The sequence below is a fragment of the Pelobates fuscus genome, chromosome 2, assembly GCF_036172605.1.
Source record: "Pelobates fuscus isolate aPelFus1 chromosome 2, aPelFus1.pri, whole genome shotgun sequence".
NCBI classification, from domain to species: domain Eukaryota; kingdom Metazoa; phylum Chordata; class Amphibia; order Anura; family Pelobatidae; genus Pelobates; species Pelobates fuscus.
Window position 1 is genome coordinate 273346056 of NC_086318.1, and position 11694 is coordinate 273357749.

Consider the following 11694-nt stretch of genomic DNA (forward strand, 5'->3'; position numbering starts at 1 on the left):
TGAGCCAAAAAAAATAAAAATAAAACATTTATGATAGACTGGCAATCTCGAGTTGGTCACCACAGCCCTCACAAGGCTGGGCCTCACGCTACTCTACAACCAGCACCAACCGAAACTCGGTTACCTGGTACAATCAATTCTTATGACACACAAGTCGTTAACCCTGCACGTATGATCCCAGCACATTGGGGAAGCAAGGCATATATATGTATCGGTGATGGTCAGATCCAGGGATTCCAGGTAAATCGGGAACTGACCATCCCTTGGTTGGGTTGGCATTTGGAATATGTAGAGATGTTTATTTGTGCAGGTACCCATACAGAAGGGAGTTTGTCCCAAACAAATGGACGAGCACTCTCAGGCTCCAGGTACCAGCACCTCTGAACTACCAGAGACCATTGATATGAGTAGTTGCATTGCATAAAGACTGTTGCATATATGTTCAAATGGTTCAGGGCACATGACAAACCATGTGTCCCAATACAACTTACAAATAACGTACTCACCATCTGTACACACTAATGCATTTTCAACACTACTGACTCATCACCCTTCCAGACTTGTAGTATATTTACTAAAGCTCTGGAGCTTCAAAAGGCTCCCATACAGGTATCATAAACACACCTTCAAGGAATATAGCATGCCCTCACTTACAGTCAGCACAACAAAACCATTGGCTGTAAACACACTCATAGCCAAGATTTGCAGAGGGGTCTTCCAATCTCCACCATTTACAGCATGGCACCAAACACAAACACATTGGTATTGTCACAAGGAATCTTCCCTTAAACAAAGACTAACCATAGACTTATTGGCACCACACACCTCCGCTACCCTAAGTCTCAACTCGCTCATACCCTCCGAGGAGTTTTCTTACTATACAACACCATTGATCTACCTTTACAGCTATCACTCAAGCATGGGTTGAAGCTTGGTTAAGTAAGACCAATATCATCAACGCAGTAAACGGCTACCATCTACCCTACACACTGGCACTTACATGGCATAAATTGGGCAATCCTTTCCCTGCTCATCTTTCGAGCTAGTAGATTAGCCTACTATCGATATTCGCAGATACTCTGTGCTGGTTATGATAACATATCCAGATGCCTTAGTCATACACTATCTAGAAGATATTTTTCACTAGAAGCCTCACGGCAGCTTAGTCTGGTTGACCACTTGGGCGTCCCAGTACCCCATAAGAAACAGAAGGCTCAGACACTATCATCACATTACTGGGCATATGACTTGAGTCGGCATCCATACACGCAAGTTACCACAAGACAAATAGGGAACATTCTCAACTACATCATTCACTACCTCCTGCTTAGTACTTACAAATGCAAGGAACTACAATCCCTACCCGGTTCCTTAATTTTGCCATGCCAATCATACCACAAGACCACGCTTTCACATCCAGAGTACTTTCCCCTTTTTTCCACACTTCCAACATGACGATCAGAGGATGTCCCTAGACACCTCAGCAACAGCAGACCTGCACATGGGGGGAATTTCTTAACCACTTGGCATGGTAAAAGCATGTTCCTTCCAGGATTGTCTGACACTTCTCCAACCAGATGGTCAGATGCGGCATCTACCACGGGTTTGGCAGCGATCTACCGGGAACAATTGCTTTGGAGCTGTTGGCCATGGCATCCAGGTTTGGAATTTTTTCCACCACCTCAGCCCCTTTGGGAGATCTACCCCATTGTAGCAGCTGCTGTGGCATGGGGTAAATCATGGTCAGGGTCATCAATCCGTTTTTACTCAGACAACTAGGCACATGTCATATCATCAACAAACACCACTACTCATCCATAAGGTCATGATATTTCTGGGGAACTCACTTGGTTGGCCACTTATCACATTTCACTTTCATGTACCAGACGGGGGTATACATCCCTGCCGACAATTGTCTCATTTATATTCCAGGCATGTTCATCATACGCTTCCTACAGCCGCCCATACAGTCACGGCCACTCTTTTGTTCCAGAGACAAAATCATGGATTAGACATACTCATGCAGCATAGCATGCACTATCCCATCTAGCACTTTCATCCCATACTTGTAGAACACATAACACAACGTTTTACCTGGCTTAAAGAATCTAATTGGAACACAACATAGCTCAACCTGTGTCATAACATTTCTCCTAGGTTTTGCTTCTTTTTGCCACCTTAAACTATCTCACACACCATTAATTATATATTTTACAGGCATTCAACAACACAGGATAACCTATGGCCAAAACTACCATAACTTCATGCTATCATACCAGACAAGAATATACTCAGAGGTTTTCAGGAATCCATTCCCCCACGATACTCTGAGATTACCAATAGCCATTCAACTTTTCATCCTTATCGGACCTATTAGATCTACAACCATTCAATTATACTACCAAGTTGGGCATTACCAGCCATGCACATTGCCTTTTATGCCTTTCTTGGGCCAGAGAATCCACTACCATCACCACCACTCAGACAGATCATTGTCTTCAACGATCTCACGTACGTAAACACATATATATTATTACCTATTGGCTCTACCACATTCCGAAACGAGTCAACACGGACCAACAGTAGAGACAACATACTATCCTACCGACAACAAATGGTGTCCACTTTCGGTCCTAGATTCCTACCTTCAAAATTCTTCCAGGAATTAAATACTGTAATGCATTTAAGGAAATGTCTGGTTAATTTGTATATATTTGTTGACTGTATTAAATCTTTGATTATTCATTTTGCCCTCTTTATTTACAGGCCTACCGTATCGTCGGTCTCGGCACACCACAACCGACTTGCTCCCTTTATATTATCCTACGCTTATGCTGGATCCTTACTCCATATACGGCTATTTGCCCCTTACACAAGTATTAAGGCCGTTTGGCCTGTATTTGTGGGAGGGGCTTAAATTAATTCACTCCCCTATATAAGGGACACCCCTTACCTGACTCATATCACTTGAGGTCAGCATCAGAATGACCCTCCCACCCACTCCTCATTTCAACACTTTCTCTTTTCTTTCCATTTACTTTTACTTTCTTACTCCTTGGTGGGCCCTCTTTATTTACAGGCCTACCGTATCGTCGGTCTCGGCACACCACAACCGACTTGCTCCCTTTATATTATCCTACGCTTATGCTGGATCCTTACTCCATATACGGCTATTTGCCCCTTACACAAATATATATATATATATATATATATATATATATATATATATATCTATCTATCTCGGTAACAAAATACACTTAGAAAGATATATATATATATACATTATATACATTTTTTGTGCTGAAAAACCCCAACTCGGCTTATACTCGAGTCAATAGTCTGTATTATGGCAATTTGCATTGCCATAATACAGACTGGGAGAGAGGGGGGCTGGCAGAGCTGTAACTTACCTGTCCTGCAGCTCCTGTCAGCTCCCTCCTCCTCCGCACCATCCATTCAGCACCTCGCACCATCCATTCAGCACCTCGGCTGACCGGACGGCGCGGAGGAGGAGAGAGCTGACAGGAGCTGCAGGACAGGTAAGTTACAGCTCTGCCAGCCCCCCTCTCCCCCCTACTGAAATACCAATGCTGGACCACCAGGGAAGGAGAGCCCCCCTCCCTGCCATGTATCAAGCAGGGAGGGGGGACGAAAAAAAAATAATTATAATAATAAAATAATAATTACAAAAAATAACAATCTAACAAAAAATAAAAATAATAATTAATAAAATAAATAAATAATATAACAAAAAAAAGATTATAATAATAAAATAATAATTACAAAAAATAACAATCTAACAAAAAATAAAAATAATAATTAATAAAATAAATAAATAATATAACAAAAAAAAGATTACAATAATAAAATAACAATAATCAAAATGCCCACCCCCCAACACATACACAAACACACACTGCATCACACAAACACACACTGCATCACACACACTCACACTGCATCACACACACTCACACTGCATTCATACACACACTGCATTCATACACACACTGCATTCATACACACACACACACTGCATTCATACACACACACACACACTGCATTCATACACACACACACACACTGCATTCATACACACACACACTGCACTCATACACACACACACACACACTGCACTCATACACACACACACACACACTGCACTCATACACACTAGGGATCGACCGATTATCGTTTTTACCGATATAATCGGCCGATATTCGGTATTTTCGGCAATATCGGTATCGGCCAATAGGGATACCGATATTGCCGATAATACCTCCCAGGACCGCCAGGCTCATTACAAGCCCGGCGGTCCTGGGGGGGCGGGCAGCAAGCGTTTACTCACCTCCCAGCAGCTCCTCCAGCTCCCCAGTGTAAATCTCGCGAGACCCGCAGCCAGCTCTGACAAGTAAACGCTTGCTGCCCACCCCACTTCCCTCCCCTCCCCTCCCCCAGCTAAGCCAATGCCACTGGACCACCAGGGATTAACATATCCCCCCTCCCTGGCAAGGCAACAAGCAGGGAGGGGGGACAACAAAAAATAAATAATAATAATTAAAGATATAAAAAAAAACTAATAATTTAATATAAAAATTTAAAAAAAAATGCCCCCTCACACACACACACACACACACTATTATTATACACATACACTACACAAACACACTGTGTTTGTATAGTGTGTGTGTATATATAATGCAGTGTGTTTGTATAGTGTGTGTATATATAATGCACACTATACACACACACAATACAAACACACACTGCATTATATACACACTATACAAACACACTGCATTATACACACACACTGTATTATATATACACACACACTATACAAATACACACACACAGTATACAAACACACAGTATACAAACACACAGTATACAAACACACAGTATACAAACACACTGCATTATATACACACACTATACAAACACACACTGCACAAACACTTCATCCACTACACACACATACACAGCTCCCCTGTCTAAACACACTGCATCCACTACACGTGGCATGTATATTTTGTGCATTTACCTTTAGAAATAGTTTTTTATTTTCCAAAATGGTAAATGTACAGAATATCGGCAAATTATATCGGCTATCGGCCTGAAAGTTCACAGGATATCGGTATCTGTATCGGCTCTAAAAAATCAATATCGGTCGATCCCTAATACACACACTGCACTCATACACACACACACACTGCACTCATACACACACACACACTGCACTCATACACACACACACTGCATTCATACACACACACTGCATTCATACACACGCACTGCATTCATACACACGCACTGCACTCATACGCACACACGCACTGCACTCATACGCACACACGCACTGCACTCATACGCACACACGCACTGCACTCATACGCACACACTGCATTCATTATATACACACACTGTAAATAAATATTCTATTAATATACGGTAATTTTGTTATGATCTAATTTTATTTAGAAATTTACCAGTAGCTGCTGCATTTCCCACCCTAGTCTTATACTCGAGTCAATACGTTTTCACAGTTTTTGGGGGTAAAATTAGGGGCCTCGGCTTATATTCGGGTCGGCTTATACTCGAGTATATACGGTATATATAAAATACAAATAACCGCAAATATATATATATATATATATATATATATATATAAATACATATAATTACATAAAAGATTACATTAGTATACACGTAGAATTTAAATACCTTTAAATGCATATATATTAAAATTCTACGTGTATATATTTAAATAATCTTTTAACGTAATTATGTGATTTGATTAATTAAAATTTGATTGACATGCTTGACAACACAGGGAGAAAGTGCAGAGAATTTAATTCACAAGCACTGTATTTGACCCTGTAACTCTCCAAGACACCATAAAACCTATACATAGGGGGTACTGTTTTACTCGGGAGACTTCGCTGAACTCAAATATTAGTGTTTCAAACTGGTAAATTGTATTACAACGATGATATTTTAAGTAAAAGTGAAGTTTTTCGAATTTTTTACAAGCGAACGGCACTTTTATGGTCTATATTATTGTTGTAATATGTTTTACTGTTTTAAAACACTAATATTTGTGTTTAGTGAAGTCTCCCGAGAATAAAAGTACCCCCCATGTACAGGTTTTATGGTGTTTTGGAAAGTTAGAGAGTCACATATACGGCTTGCATTTCATTTTTTTGACATTGAAATTTGCCAGATTGGTTATGTTGCCTTTGAGAGCGTATGGTAGCCCAGGAATGAGCATTACCCCCATGATGGCATACCATTTGCAAAAGTAGACAACGCGAGGTATTGCAAGTGGGGTATGTCCAGTCTTTCTTAATAGCCACTTAGTCACAAACACTGGCCATATATTCGTTTTTTGCTTTTTTCACACAAAAACAAATATGAACGCTAACTTTGGCCAGTGTTTGTGACTAAGTGGCTACTAAAAAAGACTAAACAGACCCCACTTTCAATACCTTGGCTTGTCTACTTTTTCAAATGCTATGCCATTATGGGGGTAATTCTCATTCCTGGGCTACCACACGTCTCAAAGGTAACATTACTAATCTGGAAAATTTCAATTTAAAAATGGAATGTTCTATATTTGACCCTGTAACTTTCCAAAACCACATAAAACCTGTTAATGGGGGGTACTGTTGTACTCGTGAGACATCGCTGATTACAAATATGTGCATTTTTTTTGCAGTAAAACCTAACAGTGTTATGACATTCACAGTTAAAATGTCAGACGGAAATGCAAATTAAAAAAAAATCTTATTTTCTCAAATTTTTTTTAATTTGATTTATAATAAATTATGTTCCATATATGAATAGTTAATGATTAGATTAAAGCCCTGTTTCTCCTGAACAAAATTATATAAAATAAGTGTGGGTGCATATAATTTGAAAGAGGGGGGAACTACGGGTGAACAGACATATAGCGTAAATCCTAGTTTTTGTTTACGTTTTGTTTTGATCAGAACGTGCACTATTGACTCCGTCCTGAAGGGGTTAACATTAAGTGGTTTATAACCTATCCCAGCCAATAGTTGATTTCCCTTCTTCCCAAGAATATATTTACCCATAAAGCTTCCACATTTTCCTCATCATATTCCACTTGCTTTAACTCATGGGTGACATACGAACATACCCCACCACCCTCCTTGTTAGTCCTATCCTTCCAAAATAACATGTACCCATTTAAGTTCACTACCCAGTCATGTGTCTCATCCCACCATGTTTCAGTTATGCCTATTATGTCATATTGTTTAGTGTATGCTATTGCCTCTAGTTCCCCAATTTTGTTATATAGGCTCCTTGCATTAGTAAGCATACATTTAATATCATGAGTCACTTGCACTTTTTGTGAATTATCAACATTACATACCTTCTCTGTTCTGAGCTTGCCCCTCCACCCATCTCCACCCCCTTATACTGAGCTAAAGCCCATCTCCTTCTTCCTATCTCCATTTTGTAGATTGCTATGACCCTCCCCCCTGCTACTAGTTTAAAATCTCCTCCAACCTTCTAGCCATCCTATCCCTCAGCACTGTAGACTCTCTCCCTTTTAGGTGCAACCCATCACTGCTATAAAGGTTGAACCCGGCTTTAAAAAATGTCCCAAATAGGACATGGGGGCATGATGACCAGCTGAGAAAATTCCAAGTTGGAAAACTGGAATGTGCACCCTCCAAATAAGGTCTTTTAGCCCCTAGAGAACCCAACACACCTATATATGGGGGGTATCACTGTACTCAGGAGATGTTGCTGAACACATATTGGGGTGTTCTTTGGCAGTAACCCTTAAAGTTCTCTGTACATGTATTCTTAAATTGCTATATGTGTCAAAAAATTCACTATTTTTTTACGTTTTGCATAGATTGGTGGTAAAATGGTTGCATGAAAAGAGTCAAAATACCCCAAATTTAATACCTTAGGTTGTCTTCTTTTAAAAAAATATATACATGTGTAAGGTTATTCAGGGATTCCTGACCGATATCCGTGTTACAATCTAACTTGCCTTATTTTTAAAAAAAAATGGTTTAGAAATAGCAAAGTGCTACTTGTACTTATAGCCCTATAACCTTTCAAAAAAAAGCTAAGAACATGTTAACATTGGCGATTTTTAAACTCGGGACAAAATGTAGAAATTATTTATCATGGGTGTTTTTTGGCGGTTGTAGATGCGTAACAGATTTTGTAGGTCAAAGTTCGAAAAAGTGTGTGTTTTTTCCAATTCTTTTTATATTTTATAAAAATTTTTTATAGTAAATTATGATATGATGAAAATAATGGTATCTTTAGAAAGACCACTTAATGGCGAGAAAAACGGTATATAATATGTGTATACAGTAAATGAGTAAGAGGAAAATTACAGCTAAACACAGCAGTAAATGTAAAAAGAAAGTTGAAAAACTGTCTGGTCACTAAGGGGTTAATAAGATTTTCTTTATCAATATCTGCAAAACAAATGTTTTAGATCAGCGGTTCCCAAAGTGTGGGTCACAGGGCGATTCCCAGTGGGTCGCGCTGACCCACACATCCAGGACTCGGGCAAGCAGACTGACACCAGGATGGAGCCCGGCGGCTTGCCCTGTATGCCGCCGGGCTCCCTCCAATGAGTCTGCCCAGCACCTCCGGTCTGCAGCTCCGCCGGGTGCAGAGCTGCAGACCGTGTGATAGAAGTCTCGCGAGCACCCAGAGCGTTACCATGGCAACACTCTGGGAGCTTGCAAGACTTTTATTACACAGTCAGCAGCTCTGCACCCGGCGGAGCTACAGACCGGAGCATTAACCCACCGGACCACCAGGGAATTCAATGAAGGTAGGACACAGCCCCCAGACCCTGCCCCCAATGTAAATTATTTTCTCCCTGCCCCCCCCACAAACTGTAACCCCTTCACTCCCTGCCCCCCTCCCCACACTAACCCCTGCTCTCCCTCCCCCACTGTAACCCCTGCCCCCTCCCCCCACTGTAACCCCTTCAGTACCTGCCCCCCTCCCCACACTAACCCCTTCACTCCCTTCCTCCCTCCCCCCCACTGTAACCCCTGCTCTCCCTGTCCCCCTCCCCCCACTGTAACCCCTTCACTCCCTGCCTTCCTCCCCACATTGTAACACCTTCTCTCCCTGCCCCCCTCCCCACACTGTAACCCCTTCTCTCCAAATATGCATTAAAAGCAAGTGGGTCTCGGAAAATTACCATTTTGAAAAGTGGGTCTCGGGCCATAAAAGTTTGGGAAGCCCTGTTTTAGATTGTCTTTTTAGTTCTATTTTTAAAATATTCCCATTTATTCCCAGTCATCTAAATTATGTTTTTAATTACGTTCTCTTTTCTCAGGTAAAAATCATGGAGTTGACATACGCACAATTATTCCCTTTAGTGGAGTAGGTTATAAATTGGTTCAAACCAGTAAGTCGGATATGCCTCATACTAGCAATACTTCAACAGGAAATACCAAGAATTTGCTGCCAAGTTCTTCCAGCACCTTTATTTTGAACAATAAAAAGCCTTTACTAAGTCAGGAGAAATACATGCATTCGAAGAGTGGTGTCCCTATGGTATCTGTTGCTAACCCGAAAGTATTCCTTAATGTGAATGGGTCACCAATAAAACTCCCAGTTAAAAGGACTAAAGTTCATTCTGAAAACACATCACCTCGTATTGCTGATCTTTTTTTATCCAATATGACTGAGAAGAAAATGTCTATCAAAACATCCAAGCGTTCAGCAACTACATCTATTACTTCTCAGGGATTGAACAATGAAAATATATATGGACAATCTACTAAGAGGCCACGAATGCAAGATGAAAAAGCTGTTGAGGACTTTCTTTTAACGAGTCCTTGGAGAAATGCCAAGAATAAACACATGCAAAACATTAACAGCACTGCTGCACCATCAGATATAACTACTGCTAGTTCCAGCCAACAAAGCGTGACGGTCAGCTGTCCTGTCTGTAGGACTGAAGTTCTGGAGTTGAATGTCAATGAGCACTTAGACTCTTGTTTAGCTGTCTATTAACCCCTTAAGGACACATGACATGTGTGACATGTCATGATTCCCTTTTATTTCAGAAGTTTGGTCCTTAAGGGGTTAAACATATTTAAATGTTTTATAAAATGTAGACTCCAGCAAAACATTACATTTGCTTTTGCTTACTTTTTCACTATTAAAGTGATCAGGTTTTGCTTTAAAATAAAATTGTATGCTGTTATTTAGTAATATTCACTACAAAAGGTTAATATATATTTTTTTAATTATTTCCTGGTCATTGCTCCCTGTTTTCAATACTTTTGACAGCTGCTGTTTATTTCTTTTAAGGGATATCTCACTGTGGTTGTGTATGCGAATAAAAAAAAAATCAGTTCTAAAATGCATACAAATTCGTTTTTAAAGCAAAATCATGTATTGCGTCCTTAATATGCAGCAGCTGTAAAGATGTTGCAGACTACAATGACAAACTGATCTTTTAGGGAAGCTCCTTTAAAGAGTTCACCTCTACGTGTTCTATACAGTGCCTTTTTTGTATATATTTTCTAATAAATATGTTTGCTTTGTTACATTGTAAAATGCTTTATTTGAAAGACAGAACCAGAAACCACTGAAAAAAAAATTGCACGAAAAAGAAACTACACCAGCTTTGAAATCTGTTTTACAAGAGCTGACAAAGGCGTGTTTGAACGCCGAAACGCGCGTTGAGCGTTTTTCTCCCTGCCGATGCCTATTACTTCACTAGTTTAAATTTCATTACTTTATACTTCGGATCAGGGTTTTTTTCGTGGGTTTTTATTGCAATGCTATTAGGCTCATGGAGTAGGCAACTTTGCCTTTACACCGTTTTTCTTTGCTAGGCTGATATGGGGTGTCTATAATAGGGATTTGTGTTGAGGCTGCCTTGAAGTAGCAGTTTAGTTATACTCTCACAGTGTGTGAGCCAGACAGCTAGCCTAGGGCAACGTTAGGGCACTGCTTTGGTGGGATGTGAAGTGGCTTTTTCTTGCATGTTATAAGCGAGAGTATTCCATGTTCTCTGAGGGATATCCTTTTATCTATGTACACCTCCTTCCTATTTTGGATATACATGATATTTAGATATTTGTGGATATCCCCATATTCTGACATATAACAGGGGATCTGTGGATACAGTCCACTTTACTCCATTATAAGATTTTGTTTACCCTGTATATACCCCGCTAATACAGCTGCCTATATTAGAGACAACATTTATTTTGCTCCCTCTCTTGACCACAACCACTGCCAGGCACCCTCCGCCCCTTTCTGCTAATTCTTATACTGCTTTTTCACCTTTTACAAAGGGTTTTGGTTCAATTTATCTGTATTCTATACAGAAGCAGTCCCCAGCCAGCATACATAGACATTTGGGAGCCAGCCAGGTACTTTTCTACCCTGGACATATCTCCTATATTTGAGCATTCTAACTCTAGTTTACTCACCCACCGTTTAGAGATATTCTTTTTCTATTGGTAATCCAACTTGTATTATATTTTCTTACGTTGTGTTAATAAAGTTTTAACCCCCCTTCCTTTCCCCTTTTTCATATATGTGACATTTACATTAAGAGGTATATTCTTTTGAGAGCTAATCTGGACTACACCCACTATATTGGTGAGTGTTCCTCTATTTTTTTCTCTCCTTTCTCTGTTTTTACTTCAATACCCT

General features: G+C 40.1%; 1 protein-coding gene across 1 annotated transcript in view; it reads left to right on the forward strand.

Moving 5' to 3' along the window:
- The window catches only part of SPRTN (SprT-like N-terminal domain), a 78778-nt gene extending 68716 nt beyond the window's left edge, over window positions 1–10062 (forward strand). Inside the window, exon 5 of the mRNA XM_063443388.1 lies at window positions 9353–10062. Within this exon, the coding sequence (XP_063299458.1) occupies window positions 9353–10035 (683 nt within the window). The 3' untranslated portion in view covers window positions 10036–10062. The remainder of the gene's footprint in view (window positions 1–9352) is intronic.
- Window positions 10063–11694: the final 1632 nt, after the last annotated feature.